Source organism: Brienomyrus brachyistius, chromosome 16, assembly GCF_023856365.1.
Source record: "Brienomyrus brachyistius isolate T26 chromosome 16, BBRACH_0.4, whole genome shotgun sequence".
In the NCBI taxonomy this organism is placed as follows: domain Eukaryota; kingdom Metazoa; phylum Chordata; class Actinopteri; order Osteoglossiformes; family Mormyridae; genus Brienomyrus; species Brienomyrus brachyistius.
In genome coordinates this window covers 17769899-17786497 of record NC_064548.1, presented here as the reverse complement: position 1 = coordinate 17786497, position 16599 = coordinate 17769899, and the positions used below count along the sequence as shown (strand labels likewise).

General features: G+C 43.9%; 1 protein-coding gene across 2 annotated transcripts in view; it reads right to left on the bottom strand.

Moving 5' to 3' along the window:
* Positions 1 to 296: 296 nt before the first annotated feature.
* The window catches only part of LOC125710128 (ralBP1-associated Eps domain-containing protein 2-like), a 29001-nt gene continuing 12698 nt past the window's right edge, over positions 297 to 16599 (bottom strand). Inside the window, exons 5-20 of one of the 2 annotated variants that reach the window (XM_048979453.1) lie at positions 14456 to 14559; positions 14162 to 14300; positions 13872 to 13935; positions 12388 to 12536; positions 12214 to 12293; positions 11266 to 11304; positions 10932 to 11016; positions 10415 to 10489; positions 9555 to 9603; positions 9267 to 9403; positions 8697 to 8758; positions 8371 to 8460; positions 4300 to 4380; positions 3486 to 3610; positions 2060 to 2168; positions 297 to 834 (exon numbers count right to left, since the gene is read on the bottom strand). In XM_048979453.1, coding sequence (XP_048835410.1) covers positions 766 to 834; positions 2060 to 2168; positions 3486 to 3610; positions 4300 to 4380; positions 8371 to 8460; positions 8697 to 8758; positions 9267 to 9403; positions 9555 to 9603; positions 10415 to 10489; positions 10932 to 11016; positions 11266 to 11304; positions 12214 to 12293; positions 12388 to 12536; positions 13872 to 13935; positions 14162 to 14300; positions 14456 to 14559 — 1457 coding nt within the window. In that variant the 3' untranslated portion in view covers positions 297 to 765. The remainder of the gene's footprint in view (positions 835 to 2059; positions 2169 to 3485; positions 3611 to 4299; positions 4381 to 8370; positions 8461 to 8696; positions 8759 to 9266; positions 9404 to 9554; positions 9604 to 10414; positions 10490 to 10931; positions 11017 to 11265; positions 11305 to 12213; positions 12294 to 12387; positions 12537 to 13871; positions 13936 to 14161; positions 14301 to 14455; positions 14560 to 16599) is intronic. The other variant, XM_048979454.1, reaches the window with a different exon arrangement.

Sequence of the window (16599 nt, the reverse complement as noted above, 5' to 3'; positions counted from 1 at the left end):
TTCTTGCATGTTCTCCATTTGCTGCCCAGGTTTCCTATGGCTTCCTTCCACGGTCTTAAGACATGGAATTAGGTGGACAGACGTTTTTAAATTCCCGCAGTTCGTGACAGTTCGTGTGTGTGATCTGCAAAGAACTGACATCCCTTCCAGGGCGTACCCCCACCCTGTGTCCCACGCTTTCCGCAAGTCAGCACCCCCCCCCCCCCCAATCTCGACTAAATAAATGCTTGGGAGATGGATGGATGGATTTTAGTAGAAAAATTATTTTTTTACACTAACAGGAAATATCTTAAAAAAACTAACTAATCCAACACCCTGACACAAAATAATAAAAAATCCTGCTACTATACTATAAAAACACAAGCATACTTTAAATATAAATAAAAGAAAATGCTAAACACACTGTATTTTTAAACCATATATCTGAATATTCTATTGTGGAGATGATGAAGTTGATGACAGACATTTATAGTTGATTCTGATTAGATTCTGACAACTGATTCTTTAATTTGTGTGAATTTTATGTCTTTAGATGTACAGTCACATTTGCCAGAGCTGAGGGGGCTGAACACAAGACACCGTGCACCTGCCAAAAGTTTGTTTGCCATTTGGCTTAAGGATCCTCTGAGGTGAAGTGGTCAACGAAAATGGGGGGAAAAAGGTATCTTGACCAGTTTCTGCACTGCACTTAGTGGCAAGAATCTGCTCCTGTTGCCCTTTTCATGCCACGTGTGGTTAGGAGTGGCGGCTGGGTCCTTCACCCGGTCAGACAAAGGCGATTGGCCGCAGGGTTTCCAGCTGGGCCTCCAAGGAGATCCTCTCCTGATGCACCTCCTGAAGAGGAACCGTTAGAGGGGCCTTGAAGTCATCGGGGGCGAGAAATCGGCTCGTAAGGAAGCGGTACAAAAGGAATGAATTTACAGTGCTGTGCAGGGGTGGTTCATATGTATGTGGTTCAGACAGGATCGCCAATTCCGCAGTGCTGACTGACAGGAACTAAACTGCCCTTACGCAGTGGGGGGCAGGAGGGTGGGGCTGCTCAGCAAGTTAGGCATCTGTTTGAGTCCCAACCCTGGCAGAATAGCTACATCTCACTCAGGTAAATGGCCTGGCCCTGTGCTTACACCTCAAGCCTGTATATTTCAGTGTTTGTTTGTCTCAAAAAAGGAAAGCAAAATAGTATGTAAAACTTCATTTCAAAGCTGGGAACTGGTCCTTTAAGCCAGTGTTTCTGAACCCAGTTCTCACGGAGCCCCAGACACTCCATATTTTTGCTCCATCCCAACTCCCTGCCAGACAGTCCACATTTTTGCTCCCTCCCAGCTCCCAGTAGGGAGAGAGCACGTGGAGTCTCTGGGAGTCCCTGAGGATTTGAGAAACACTGCTTTACACTGACTGTCAGAGAGAGAAGAGTGAAGTGGGGGCAGCTGGGGCTCTCTAACTACCAGCATGGTACATCACACTTCATAGTCAATCTGGGCTGAAAAATACTTAAGGACTTAAAAAGGAAGCTACTTCCTTTGTGAGAATTTAGGGTGCTGTCGTGCATGTGGTTATTTCACTGCTGCATGATGATTCTTCTCTGGGGTTTTTCGAGTGTGAACTGACATGAAAACTATGGCAGCCCCCCCACCCTGAGTTGTCTGCCACGACGGCCTTCCCACCACTGAAACAGACATAGCACAGACTCAACGCTGGCTTTCTCAGAACTCAGAGGAATAACGAAAATAATTATACTTCCTCGAGTCATACGCTGTCCCTCCGGAGCCTGAATATATACCCTTCAAGTTATTCAATCATGCTATGTTTCAGTCTGAAATCTACCGTAGACTCTGAACAATTCATAGGTTTTTACAAGGGGATAGCGCCAATGCTTCAAACAAACAGGGGTGTGAGTTTGACACGTGTTCCTGGGGAGACACACATGAGACCCACAAACATACACCAAAAATGCACACAGACGGGGCACACACACAGAGCAGATGCTAACGCAAAGTGCGCACACACACAGAGCGTGCACACCCACACGCACAGAGTAGACAGTACACAGAGCAGTGACCTTGAGTTTTTGCTGTAGCTCACTGTTGATCCTTGCCAGCACTGCATTGGTTTCTTTGTTCTTACGGATGGCTGTCTGGATGTCTTTCTTCTGTCTGTTGGGCAGCCTGCTGAGAGGGAGAGAAGAGGCAGAGGGCAGTGACAACTGTCCACACCCGAGACAGCCCATAAATGTCCATTCATAAGGCAGCCCTTATCTGTCCACTCCCGAGGCAGCCCTTATCTGTCCACTCCCGAGGCAGCCCTTATCTGTCCACTCCCGAGGCAGCCCTTAACTGTCCACTCCTGAGGCAGCCCTTATCTGTCCACTCCCGAGGCAGCCCTTATTTGTCCACTCCCGAGGCAGCCCTTAACTGTCAACTCAAAAGGCAAACCTTAAATACCCATTCATAAGGCAGCCCTTAACTGTCCACTCACATTTCAGTCCTGAAGACATTGAGCTTTAATAACACCAAACCACTATCCCCCCATGGTAAATAAAAATAAAGAACGTTGCACTAACTGTGTAGTTGCACACATTATTCAAAGTACAGGGGTTCATTAAATGCTTTCCAGAAAACCCTGAAACTTTTGGACAACTCTAGTACTGACTCAGCAGATTTTAGCAGACTGCTGTTAAAACACTAGAGTGTTTTGAAAGTGTGAACTAGTGAAAGACATGATACATATTAGGGTTTCTCACCCCCTGTTCTCAGCCTATTATTCCACTGAGTGGCAGAAATCTGGGGGGTTTTGACGAGATTTTGGTTAATTTCCAAAAAATAAAGATATGTTTTCAACTTTTTATGAGTCCTCATATTGACACTTTCTGTTCACATTTGAGAGAAATTGAGTTATGAAAAAGTAATGGAAAAAAGTTACAAAACTGCCGTTCGATCTGCCGTATTACATAAACCGGTCTACAGACATTCAAAGGTTGGGAACCCCTAATATAGAGAATCTGTACTTGCTATGAATACAGCTAGGTATGATGTTTAAACACTTAATGTTTTTACACTTTAAATAATGACCATTTTACAATTTACAATTTTGTAATGCTTTGTTCCAGCAGCAAAATTTGTACATTTTCAGCACAATACTGCACTTATTTTCATACCCACTTGCTTATTTATTTACTTTTTATTTATTTATATTTATATATAAATTTCTGTATGTGATAGTGCATTGTCTATTCTCGTCTTTTGTGTAGTTGTGTGCTACAGTCTAACTACAAACAATAGAACATAACAGTAGTATTCTGATTCTGATTATCATCTGATGAATTAAGGACTTGAACATTCATTATCGGCTTTGTTCTTCAGTTTAGACTGATTCTTGAATTATTTCAGTTGGTTGCAGCTTTGCATTATTTCCTGGTAAAATCTGAATAAGGTGGGTCACTTTTCACTGGATCTAGCCCTCCCATAGCAGCCAGCCCCAGCCTTTACTTTTGGGCCTGTCTGGTCCCGGTGGTGGATGCAGTGAGAGGTTGCGCAGGGTCCAGGCTTTGGCTCGCATGCCGGTACTTCTTGTGTGTTGATTTCTGCGGCAGCTGCAGTGAGGACCCAGTATCCTGTGAAGGAGTGAATGACAGCAGTAAAACAAATTGGGTCATTCCAATCAGCGCCCCCCACTGGTATGACTCACCACTGCAGGAAAATGTTAATGTACAGGATCAACAGTACTACTGAGGCCTGACATAATACATGGACCAGAGCCTGGTGCTGAATAAGGTAATAGGTGACCATTCTACCCCACAGCACAGGCTGTCTTCCCCTCAAGCCTGTCAAGTCATGTGACCACACAGCCGCTTTCCCACATGACTTTGCATCATGTGACAGACGATCCAGATGTCCATGGAGGACTGCTATACTAATCTATTTCAGGAGAACTGCGTCACATTTCATATAAAATACATGCATCTTCAATTGCAATATCATTATATAATGAGTGGAGGTTATGATAGTTTAATCTATATAACACATTTTGAATGTTAAAAATAATCACTTTGGAATGAAAGCCTTAGCATCTAATTTATCTAATAAAGGATTATTTCATCTAGTAACACCAGAAAAAAAACACTGGAAAAGGAAAATTTATTATTGTACCAAAGAAAAATAGTGTGATGTAATATGAAAGATCACCAGTACCCATTTTAACATAATACTGATCATTTTCAGGATTTTATTGTAAGGTACTGTTCAAACTGCATGGTACAGAAAACATTCATTCCCCAAGAGGCCCACTAGGATCAGCACGTACTGTTTTGGTGTGGACCATGTCCTCAGCCTTGTCTGATTTGCAGAGGGGTCTCTGTCCGCTGCTTTTGATGGGACTTTTCTCCTATGACGCAAAACCAAAGAGGGTCTTGAGCCAAGTCACCAGCAAGCTGAAGTGCCCCTCTAATGTAGCACATAAAGACACATCACATTTTCATTCACAGGCAGCATGATTGTGATTCAGTTTTACAATGATAAATCAGGATGTGTTTGGTTGAGGTAGTCCAACACACGACCATGCGAGAACCAGGCCATTATTCAAGAGCATGGGGGTCCATACCAACCACTGCCACTTACAGCAAAACACCCATTGCCTTGTTCTCGACTCCTTGGACAATGTGGCAATTAAAACATTCTTATCTGACATCATCCTATGTGAATCTATAATCTGAGCAACTTTCATCCAAAATCTCTCATCCAATGCAGGGCTGCAGTGAGACTAACCCCGGGGACATGGGGCATAAGGAAGACCCTAGTGCATTACAGGGCAAAGACAGCACACCCACATGAAAGCATGCACTGGGAAATTTTGAGACACCACTACACTTAACTGCATGCTATTAGACTGCAAGAGGAAATTTAGGAGCCTGAGGAAACGCCACTCGTACATGGGGAGCAAACTCCATGCCAATGCCACGCAAACAAGATGTCTGTAAAAACAGGTCAGTTCAATACAGCTCAGGCATCAGTATCTGCCATTAATGAACTCCAGCTATCTGTCACTGGGGACCAGATGAACTGCTGCTAATAATCTGCTGCGGAACAAGATAATAAAGAACCTTCAAACATCCTGTATGTAAGAGGCCTTCTAAAGTCACACCTGAAAAAATATAAACCAGAACTGGCATATGAAGATTTAAGTCCGGCAGGACAGAATGAAGACATAAGTAAACATTTAAATATATTTAATCAAGATGAAGGTCAAGCTGGCTATATTTGCTCAGGTGTTTTTATCAGGACAGTGTTGTATTTCATGTGACCCTTTATGGAATTTTGTGAAAAACCAAACAATGACTTAATAAAGGACATCATAATATCCCCCGGTTGAAAGACTCATTCCCAATAAAACCATCTGTCGACAGTGTCATATCCACAGCAAACACGTTACAATGAAACAAAGAGTAATGCAATGATCAGCACAGATGAAAGCTCAGTCTTCTCTCACTCATGCCCATCTTACTCAGTGTAGCCTTTCCATGCTCTGTGCCAAACACTCCCATTTCAGCCTCGAGCCAAGAAGTTGTAGGACGAGCAGACGGGCAACATAAAATCCAACTTTCCACAAACACCAATTAACGCCTTCAACTGTATTTCTTGGTACAAATCAGAATGAGAACAATATAAGTAAGGTTACAGTTCATAACTGTGTGCTTCAGTGATGGCAAAGCAAAACTGGGTAGCAGCTAGTGTGGATATTACGGGCAACGTCCTGTGTGCATCCCAGATGGAGCAAGATACTTAACCTGAACTGTTTGTCAAATTTGGAGCAGCTTCTAATAGACATGGGAGAGTTTCATGTATATTTCACTTAATCCTTATTCTTGGTCGGTAAAAGCATATACATGGATATAATGAACCATATCCTGTCAGGGACATGTCATATTTATATCTGCAATCTGTCTGGGAAAACCATGGGGGGGGGGGGGGCATATAAGCAAACTGTAAACAGTTAGCAGGCGACTGCCTGATGCACCTGGGCCTCTAATCAGCTGAGGACAACAGAAACGCTGACATGTGGTGGAGCGATGGCTCGCTGGCAGAATCGACGGGTGTTGAGCGTGGGTTCATTTTCTCAGGTGACCAATCCTGCCTGACTAGCTCCGCTGTGCTCAGCTCTCTGGTGACATCACTCAGCCTGTGATTCTGGGTCAGACGTGAACGAGGGCTGTCCCCTCAGAGGGGTACGGCAATCTGCCATAATTTAATCACAATTGAGAGGGGCATTCTGGGATACGGCCACTGCGGGCTTGGCACAGATGACACTGGAGCTTCCACTGGAGGCACCACATTGCCGGGCGCAGGGAGCACGTCGATCGCATGGGATGCAGAGATTTGGCTCGCAATGAAAGCCAGAATACAGCACTACGTTCTTAAGACCTGTTCTATGGCCATGTACAAAATGCATAAAATAATGCATAGAATTAAATCTCTTCTTCTAGGAGGTCCTCCAACTTACAGGGAAATCTGAGGGTTGGTGGCAGGATTGGCACTCCAGCCACCGGAAAAAAACTCACACTGGTCCATTTGGACCATCACCCGCCACATGGCTGCACTCAGGTTCTCATCCCCGAGGTGGTTTGCCGTGTGGTGGGTGTGGCAACGCGCTGTAATCAGCACATGCTCCTTACCTCCTCCTTCTAGGTATTCATTTCTTGTACATAAGAAAAGAAATATCCCTGCTTATGCTGCTGCCCATGTGACCTGACCCTGGGTAAGCAGCAGAAGATGGATGGATGGATGGATAGACAGAAGAATAGAAAGAAATAATTGATGTTCAGCCCAGTTGTTTAGGATGTTGTGTCTATAACCAGAAGGTCATTGCTTCAAATCCCAAGGCTAGCGCAGTACATATCAGTGGTGAACTGGTAGCTGCCCTCAAAACATTTTTGTGTAAGTAAAACTCCCATGCGCACTGCTATTATGCTAAAACAAACTTTTTCTTATGTGATGCTTGTCTGAGCCATGCAGAAGCACAATATGAGGCACGAGTAGGTGAGATCAAACACAGCAGTGACAAGCTGATGGCTTGAGCTGAGATGATGGAAGTGAGTAGTCAAGCACCAGAGCATGGGAGAATTAAACTGCACATCGGTATTCATTACAGACCAAACTTACAATTCAGCCCAGAACATCATAGCACAAGGGGCGATTTTTATAATTGGGGGCATATGATCATTAGCCAATGATATAAGTTAAGTCAGTGAGTGACAATCAGGGGGCAATCCGCTTTCAGCTGGGGCCTGTGACCCAGCCCCTAGATATGCCTGTGTGATAGACAGGACACCGATCCAGACTAGTGCCTGATATAGACATGTGGACGTCTTTCTTAGTTTGCAGCTGAAACTCCGTCCTCTAGCTCAGCACCAACAAATAAACGCTTTATTGAGATTTTAGAGTCCAACATAAACAGCTTTAAAAATAATGCATCCTAAATGAATCTGGTTTCATAGATTTTGCCAACAAAATACAAAGAAATTGCTAGGATTCTGTTTTGATCATAAAATCAAAATGAATTTATATAAGGCACACAGGAAGGGTAAAAGTACATAAACTAAAGTACCAATAAGGTTTTTTCCCCCACATCAGTCATCATAAACAATAAGATTTTTCTCTTTTAATGTAAGTTTTAAATTACAATGAACACCATGCAATAGCAAGCTAAATATATGCGCTTCAACCACTGGGAATGTGATACACACACACACACACACACACACACACACACACACACACACACACACACACACACACACACACACACACACACACACACACACACGCACACAGGTTTGTACACATATCTCTGAGGCGACCGTCCATTCATTTCTATGGGCAGAACCCTAATCCCAGCAATGACAGCCTTAACCCCATCCCAGCCCTAAGCATTTTTGTTTTTTAATTGCAGTCACAGATCTTTATGAAACTGAATTTCAGGACAGGCAAAATGATACCCACAACATCAAAATAACAGGTTCGGTCCCCACAATGTGATGTATACCTGGATCACACACGCACACACCAAACCAACATGACTATAATGGGGATAATAATATGAGTATTATTCCAGTATGGATCAGCTACTAGGCAATATAGATTATTTGACCTGATTCAACTGCAAACTCATATGGTCTATTGAAATAAAACCCTTACTTGATACCACAAAGACCCAAAATAACTATACCAAGACCAGCTGAACAGTTCTGCATCTCCAGTTATCACATTTTCATGAATTAAGGCTGGATTTTCTATTGTTGTTTTCATCAGATATTGGACAAATCAACATCGGAAGCTGTCCAAATAATAAAAAAAAATTAGACAGGAATCCATAGGCTACCTCTGCTCTGAACTTAGTGAAGTCAGCGAAATTGACCTGCTGCAGTGCCTTCTGGGAGCTCTTCCCTGCAGAAGGCAGGACGTGCTGCACCTGAAAAACACCGTCATATGGCAGAGCTGATACAATCCCAATAAGGCTTCCTCATGGCATGACTCACACATGGGGAAAAAAAATAAATCACGACACAGAGCTTGTCCTCTGACCTGAACAATAAATAAATATTCAGCAGAAAACAGTCCCAGACATGGTAAGACACTCAAGAGGGTGAAGAACTACATAAAGTTCCAGGAAAATGGCTTCCCGCGAGGCCATGAAATAACAGATACCTGCATCGCCACGCGTCTCGGAGGGAGTGCCGGAGGAGGAAGAAGCCAGTCACCTCCAGGCTCTGAAACACGAGAGGACTCAAAGAGGTCGGCACTTTACAGCTACAAAAGATATTAGCAATTTAAAAAAACCTGAATAATATAATGTACATTCACATTTTAGATTCATAGATTTAATATTCATAGAGTCACACTGATTTTTCCACAACATGGAATAACTGGGACATGTTTTCATACGAACTACAGGACATTCCATGGTGTTTGCCCTCTGGTTTCTATTTCTCAGATGCCTGGATTTTTTTGTAAGTACAACACTATGGTAGGCTTGGGTGGTATTATGTTAATGCACTGTACTAAGGTAATGTTTGTCAACAAAAATATATTTTGTGTGGACCCCCCTTCCCGCCCACCCTGTACTGCAAATCACATCATAGGGGCAAGAGCACTTAAATGTACAGGCTTATTTTGTGGTTGAATGTCTGGATTCCATGATGTTATGAAAAATTAGACACCGCTCAAGCCTACACTATTGACACACACTATTTTACATGTAGGGGATGTGCACCTTACCCTGATGACTCTGCTGAAGGAGTTTATTAAGGTCCAGAGATGAAGCGCGTGAGTGGGTCTTCTGCCGGCGGGGTGGAGGAGCTGGAGGCGTTTCTGAGTTCTTCACAGAGTCATTGATGGACGTGCTGGAGTAGGACCTGTCCACCATCAGGGTGCGGAACCAACACCATACACCTGATTAAAAATTCACATTTCACCTCGACAGACATATTTCAGATCCATATGGAAAAGCCTCCTCATACTACGGAGGAATGTATCCTGATACTATTTGAGGATCGACTGCAGTACCGTGGCCTCGATCGAGGTCTCATTACTGAATCCATCTTGCACGCTGGTTCTAAAAAGAAGCACATCACATACCGGTCATAATAACCCTCCCACAACAACTTTTCAGGACATCAAGAAACGCATGAAGTCAGCCGATGTCGTCATCTAAAGTGACATACAATCGAGCAGGGTCAGCTGGTCCCCGGAGTAGTTGGAGGTTAAGGGCTTTGCTTTGCTTGAGTTCCACGGTGACATCACTCAGTCAAGCATGGCTTGTGAACCAATGAGCTTCTACTAACAATGTGCATGATTCATTAGCCATTGAGGGGGCAGTGTGTGGCTCGGTGGGCTAAGCCTCTGTACTTGTGATGAGAAGGTTGCTGGTTTGAGCCCGGCCTCAGCAGAATAGAATAGCCACATCAGCTCTGTGGCTGCCATGCTTGCTCTGACCTACATATCTGTCATGGGGATCAGCATGGGGTAAGCAAAAAGCAAAGTTCCCCACAAAGATCAATAAAGTGTCATCATTATAACTGCCTGATTACTGGTAATACAAAATACTTTTCGCATTGTCTGAAATTCTATTCCGCCTGCGAAAGAAGGACATAAGGTATCGTTCTGAAGTATATTACTTAATCTCCCATGTGACACTGCAAACGGCAACATGGGGCTGTTAATTCCATGCTCATCTGCTAGATCGAAAGACAGGAATGATCATGGGGTTGTTCAGATGGGTACAGAGATTCTTCGCATGAGCGCATATCAGACCCATGAAGAGACCTTTGCTGTTTGTCCTCCAGAATTCTACTGATGCAGCGGAAACATTCATGGGTGAAGATATAACAATACAAAATAAAATGAAAGTATGGTCTGTATGGTACCTGGCCTCGATATGTCTGTGTCGGCCAATTCATTTGATTGGTCTTGAACCCCTGATGCCCTTTTTGGACTCGATGCTGCAATGAAATTCAGAAAGACACCCATCCTTAGCCATTAGCAAGACAATGACCACAACCATTACAACCATACCTTCTGAGCCTTTAGGAAGATGTTGTCCAAATTCATCAAGATAACAGCACCCATAGCCTATGGAAAAGCCACTGCAATCCATCACCAATAACCCACAGCGGTACTGCAAGCTTCCGCCAAAAGGGATACTTCGAAAACAATTACTTGAGAATGATTACTTTAAGAAGACGGTATGCTAAGTCTAGATTTTTGTGCAACTCATCCAGGTACTTTAACACTGGATACGGAATGTTCCAGGTGGTGCTATTCACTGGCTGTCATTTGAAGAGCAGCATGTTGCATTAGTGCAATGAGAAAAACGACTTTGGTCCCTTGTGAGGTCATGTACTCAGGAACTCCGTCAAAGACAACAAGGGCAGTTCCTGTTACCCGACTTGGACGGCTCCTGTTTCACGTCGAACTTTGAAGCGGTCATCTCAGCTCGTGGACCCAGAGTTTCAACTCTATTTTGTTTCTGGAAAATATGAAAAAAAATCTCATTTGCATGTGGCTCAGGCTTTGAATAAACCGAATGTGACTTGCAAGTAATATTAATAATATTAAACATTAGGAAAATATCCAAAAGCCTTTGAAATACTGTCAAATAAAAGCAGGCGTAGTATTTTAAAATAATCAGTGCTTATTCGTGTGGTGAAGGTGAATGTTAATTGTTAATTCTTGCATGATGAATGCATGTTTCGAAGCAATCAAAACTTTCTCGTACCGTTTTTGTTTCCTCAAAAGAAATAAGGGGTTCTGTCCTCTGCAAGATACAACGTCATTAACAGCATATGACAATTTTTATGTGTGTAAACACATTACCACACACACACACACACACACACACACACACACTTAAAACAAACAGTAGACATACAATGCCATTAATGTAGCCAGTTTTCAACAGAGTTTATTCAGCCCAAGCCAGGAACTGTTTTTCATACCTTGGCACTGGTCCTCTATAAGCAATTAATTCTACATGGGCTGTGAATGTTTTTATAGGCCTCTCTCAAGAGAGAGAGAGCGGGTTAAATGTCGTATGAAACTGCTGAGCACCCTTTCACCACATATGGATCATCCTGTGAAACCCCTGTGCAATCATAGGATGCTGGCGGTGTGAAGTGGGCAGGCTGCATTATAGGGAAATTTACCGAGGGTGCGTGGGGCACAATTGCACCCCCTACTGGTCAGATGAAAATCCTATTTGAACATATTCAGATCAATAAAATTAACTTACAATGTTAATATATTATTGAAAAATTAGCTTTTGTGTTAGTCATATCTATGTGTAACGTTAGAATAATTTATTGTAGATGTATGACTTTTTTTTTTTAATTTACAAATTTACATATGTAGCTCAGATTGCCATAGCCTGTAATGATTGACCGGTTGGGCTGTCCCACCTTGCACCACCCGGGTGAACAGCCCAGAGTCACCTATGTGCTGTATTACCACCATCCCCCTCCCCGCAAAATAACGTATGTAAATACATCCCTCGGACTGCTTAACACATATTGACAGCATTACATGGTATTTCATGCCAGGATTGAACTGGGAGAGCAACCAAAAAAAATGATGAATTAAATTTGCGGCATAAATCCAAGCAACAGAAACAACCATTTGTATTGCACTCTTGTTTAGACACAGAGTATTGCTCAGTCAATCATCTCACCTCAGGAGATACTGGGATCTTCTCAAGTTGGGTCAGGTGAGCACCAAAAAAAATGCCCTCGCCCATCGGCCTTGGAGGGACTGCCAACAGAACACCAATGAAACACAATTTCAGGGCACAGATTATATTACTTCATAAGCTGGAAGTGTGAGATTCGGGAAATGGCGGAGGTACCTCCGTCCTGCTCCAGGAGACTGGACTGCAGCCCTGGGGGCAAGATCTCAGGCACAGGGAAGCCATTCTTACGGGCCACGATAAGGTGGAAGGCGATGCAGAACTCAGGGAACGTCAAGGCTCCGTCGTGGTCCAGGTCGCTCAGATCCCTGGCAGGAAGAAGTACCGCAGACACTGTAAAGACTCCCATAACATGACAGGAAGTGTGCAATGCTGTGATGGCCACCCTCCGCCTCTCTGTGCCCACAACACTATCAAGAAACCTACATCAGCCTACTGAAATATTCACCTGTTTGTATAGCACATGGGTGCATGAACATTTCACATCCTGATTAAATACGTAGATGCTCCTCGCTTTACGATGTGTGGGACAGCGATGCACAGTCAGTAGTCATCAAAATTTGAATTTTGGTCTGTTCCTGGGCTAGCAATACTCAGTACAAGGCTTTATACTGTCGCTGGGCAACCACCCAGCCACGTTTCCAGTCTCTAAAGTCATTGTGACCTGAAAGGGTGTTTATCAATTGCATTTTTTTTTTGTTTAATTTTCCCAAACCCGTTATATCTACTGAACGCCCAAGTGATTGATCATATTTCACTTACGATATTTTCAATTTATGATGGGTGTGTCGGAACGTTTTCCCATCGTAAGTGGAGGAGCATCCGGTTCATGTGAGTTCTGCATCTATACAATCATGTTACATGGGACCAATGACAAAAAAAAAGATGATTCTATCGGGTTTAACCGCTGGGTGTTCCTGTTCCTGTTCACTTTTCTTCTGCTTTGTATTACTTTTGTCGGAAGACTGTTAAACAGTCTACCTGTAGTTCTTCTCTTCTTTCAAGTTCCAAACACAACAGAAGAGGTGACCTTCCGCGATGCCTTTTTTCATTAAAGTTCAGTGTCATGGCCCAAAGCGATCCTCAAACAGGAGTTTACATTCAAAGCTTCTGGAAACGCGAGAAGGACACGTTTCATTGTAACTCGGCCTTTAATACATTTGCTGGTCCGACTGCCACACAATGCGTGACTATTGCTGAGCACCAAACACTGGCAATGATTCAGTATAATTATGTAATTGCAGAACTATTTTAATCTGGGCTAAGCTGTCATTTGAGAGGTGGACGGTCATAACAGGACCGCCCGATATACACCCGGTGCATGCGTTTCCCCTTATTCATCCATCGCCATAACTGCATTCTTTAATTGTAGAAATGTCTTCAAAAAAAAGGGGTTAAAAAAATCACCTTGCCACTATGTCCACTTTCAGCACTCCTATCCAGAATGAGAAAGAACCATCTAGCGTTCCTCTTTCCACATGGTGCACCAGCTTCAGCAGCAGGGAAACTATATAATGGTGTTTATTTAGGAGGCCTGACCTTCCAATAAATTCGCTTCTGGGCTATGGCTAAACTGGTCTAATTAAATGCCCTCCATCTGCTGTGTGACACACTGTTATCCAAGGATGCGACGTCTAACTTACCATATATGAGACAGCTCTCGTATCGACAGCCTCGATTTTGTGAAGAAGTCCTTCGCAACAGAGCCTGAAGAGTGAAATACAAACAGCCATGTTTTTCATTTTATTGAAAATGTAGAAGCAAAACAGAAGGAAGGTTTTAGGTCAACTGAACTGCACACTGCTTCCTGCTTGAGAACAATGAGAGGCATGGGGCACAACCCTTCCCCTCTTCGTATTTTCACCAGTCTGGCTAAACACATTTCCTGCCATCCAGACAGCGTCTGGTCCGAGGCACTACAACAAGGTATTACCCAGAATAAGTGCCCCCAGGTCAGGCTGCAGGCTTTTGAACTGGCGGGTGTAGTACTCCCGTTGTTCCTCCGTTATCCTCCAGGGGTCATCAGAGCAGTCCTCCGAGTTGTGGTCAATCAGGGCCTCCACGGAAAGAGCCTGCAGAGAAGCATGCTTGGCAGACACTGTCCCACCTGTGCCTGCATTCTTGTACTGAGTCCTGTCATTTTGCGGCAAAATCTTTTATAGCTGCTCATTACCCCACAGCTGAAGTTTCTGCATCACACCCCCCCCAAAAGAAGCCATATTCGTACCTTGGTGAGGGTACCCTGCTCCGCAGAGACCCTGACTGCATGGTGTTTGGGAGAGCAGCTCTCCTGCTGGACACCGGGCAACCTGCTGCCTTGCTTGGCCTGCGCTGCAGCGGAAAGCCTTCGTCAGTGATATTAAACGTCAGTGCCTGGGATCGGCGCTGGTGTGGAAGCGCGCAGAGGGCAGACGAAAACTCCCCGGAGGTGCTGCTGACTCTGACACACCCTTGTTTACCCTGACTTGATTAAAATATGCCTGTAGAACGCACTGATAATTAGCCCGAAAAAACTGTGGCCCTAAGCCAATTGGGAGACAAAGACGCAATTCTCTTTGCTCCGTGTAATGCTATATTTCCAACAGTGTAAATCTCATTAGCAACACAATTACAAAGCTCCCAATACAGGCACTGCACAGTATAACAAGAGGCCTTTAAAGAGAACTGCATTTAAATGCTGTATGAGTAATAAAAATCAATGTAAGACTATTGGTAGAATATACAAGGATGATAGTGGTAATTACTCAGCTCACTGAACGCAACTGGGACCTTATAAAATGCTTCAGCTGCCATAAGAATGGGGCGTGAATCATACTGGGTCCCAGCTGTTTCCATGTACTGGGCTTTCCTGGGCATAACCACGATCCAGGAAGATGCAGGAAGATTCAGGAAGAATGGGAAAATACAGGAAGGTGGGGAATGAGATTACAGCATGCCAGGTGCTTCCTGTGTTTTTCCGCAGTGCTGCTGTCTCACGGAATGGCATCGCGCTTCCTGCCTGGGTACATGGCTACAAATGAACGAAAGGCATCGCAAACAGGAATAAAAAAAAAAAAATCAGTTTTCTCCCAGTGGCAGGGGCTTTGTAGGAATAAACAGCCTTCCTTATATATTAATTTAAATCTTAAATTGTCCTTGGTCAGCTCTATGAAATGACAGCTGGAACGTCAAAGCGTGTGCCTTTCCTAGTTAACTCAATGACGGTTGAGTTACAGCAGTATGCAGTTGCAGGTTCCCTCACTGGAGAGCTCCTCAACAGCTGCATGCCTGTAATGTAACATCTGCCTCATTGTATGTCGCTTCAGAGTACATTAACATAACTGTATATTGCGGAGAGCCTAGAGTTTATTCCAGCAAGTACAGAACATGAGGATGGGTTTACCCTGGGACAGTACAAACCAGAATACCAGTTCTACCAAGAATTCTAGAATTCTACCAAGATGTTTAATATTCGGGCGGCATGGTGGTGCAGTGGTTAGCACTGTTACCTCACACCTGGGTCACATGTGTGCGGAGTTTGCATGTTCTCCCCATGTCATCATGGGGTTTCCTCCGGGTACTCCGGTTTACCCCCACAGTCCAAAGACATGCTGAGGCTAATTGGAGTTGCTAAATTGCCCGTAGGAGTGCGTGTGTGTGTGAATGATGTGTGAGTGTGCCCTGCGATGGGCTGGCCCCCAATCCTGGGTTGTTCCCTGCCTCGTGCCCATTGCTTCCGGGATAGGCTCCGGACCCCCTGCGACTCAGTAGGATAAGCGGTTTGGAAAATGGATGGATGGATGGATGGGTTCGTAATAACAAACACAAACACTACTTTGTGATGCTCAAGAAAACATTGCATTTGTACAGTACCATATATAGTTACTTTTATTACTACAGTATTATCATTATTAGTATGTACTGTATTATTATTTTTGCAACTTACCTACTAATTTAACTTAAAGACAGACTTAGGGAATGGATCTCATTCATAACCTGAGGACTGCCTGTACTGTACTGGAATCCCTTAAACCCTCAATAGAATTTAGTTGTGTCTAATTGAACCTCATCACATGGGCCAGGGATAGGGATGGGAACGCTCTCCCTGTGCATCCAGGAAGGGAACTGGCTAAAACAGCAGCTGCAATTTTGATGGCGAGAATTCAGCTGCTGCTGCGATAAACTTCACCCTCAGCGTGATCCGTGTGCAGAAACGTATGAGATTCAAGCCCAGAGAGGTTCGTTAATGGGAACATGTGCTGTGGCCGCATCTGTCGTTTCAGTCCACACTTAAACAGCTGCTGAACGTGGAGTCATGTTGATACTACAGCCGAGAACCCAGATATATACACAAAGTGATTAAAAGCAAATTTCAATCAAGCAAATTTGCTT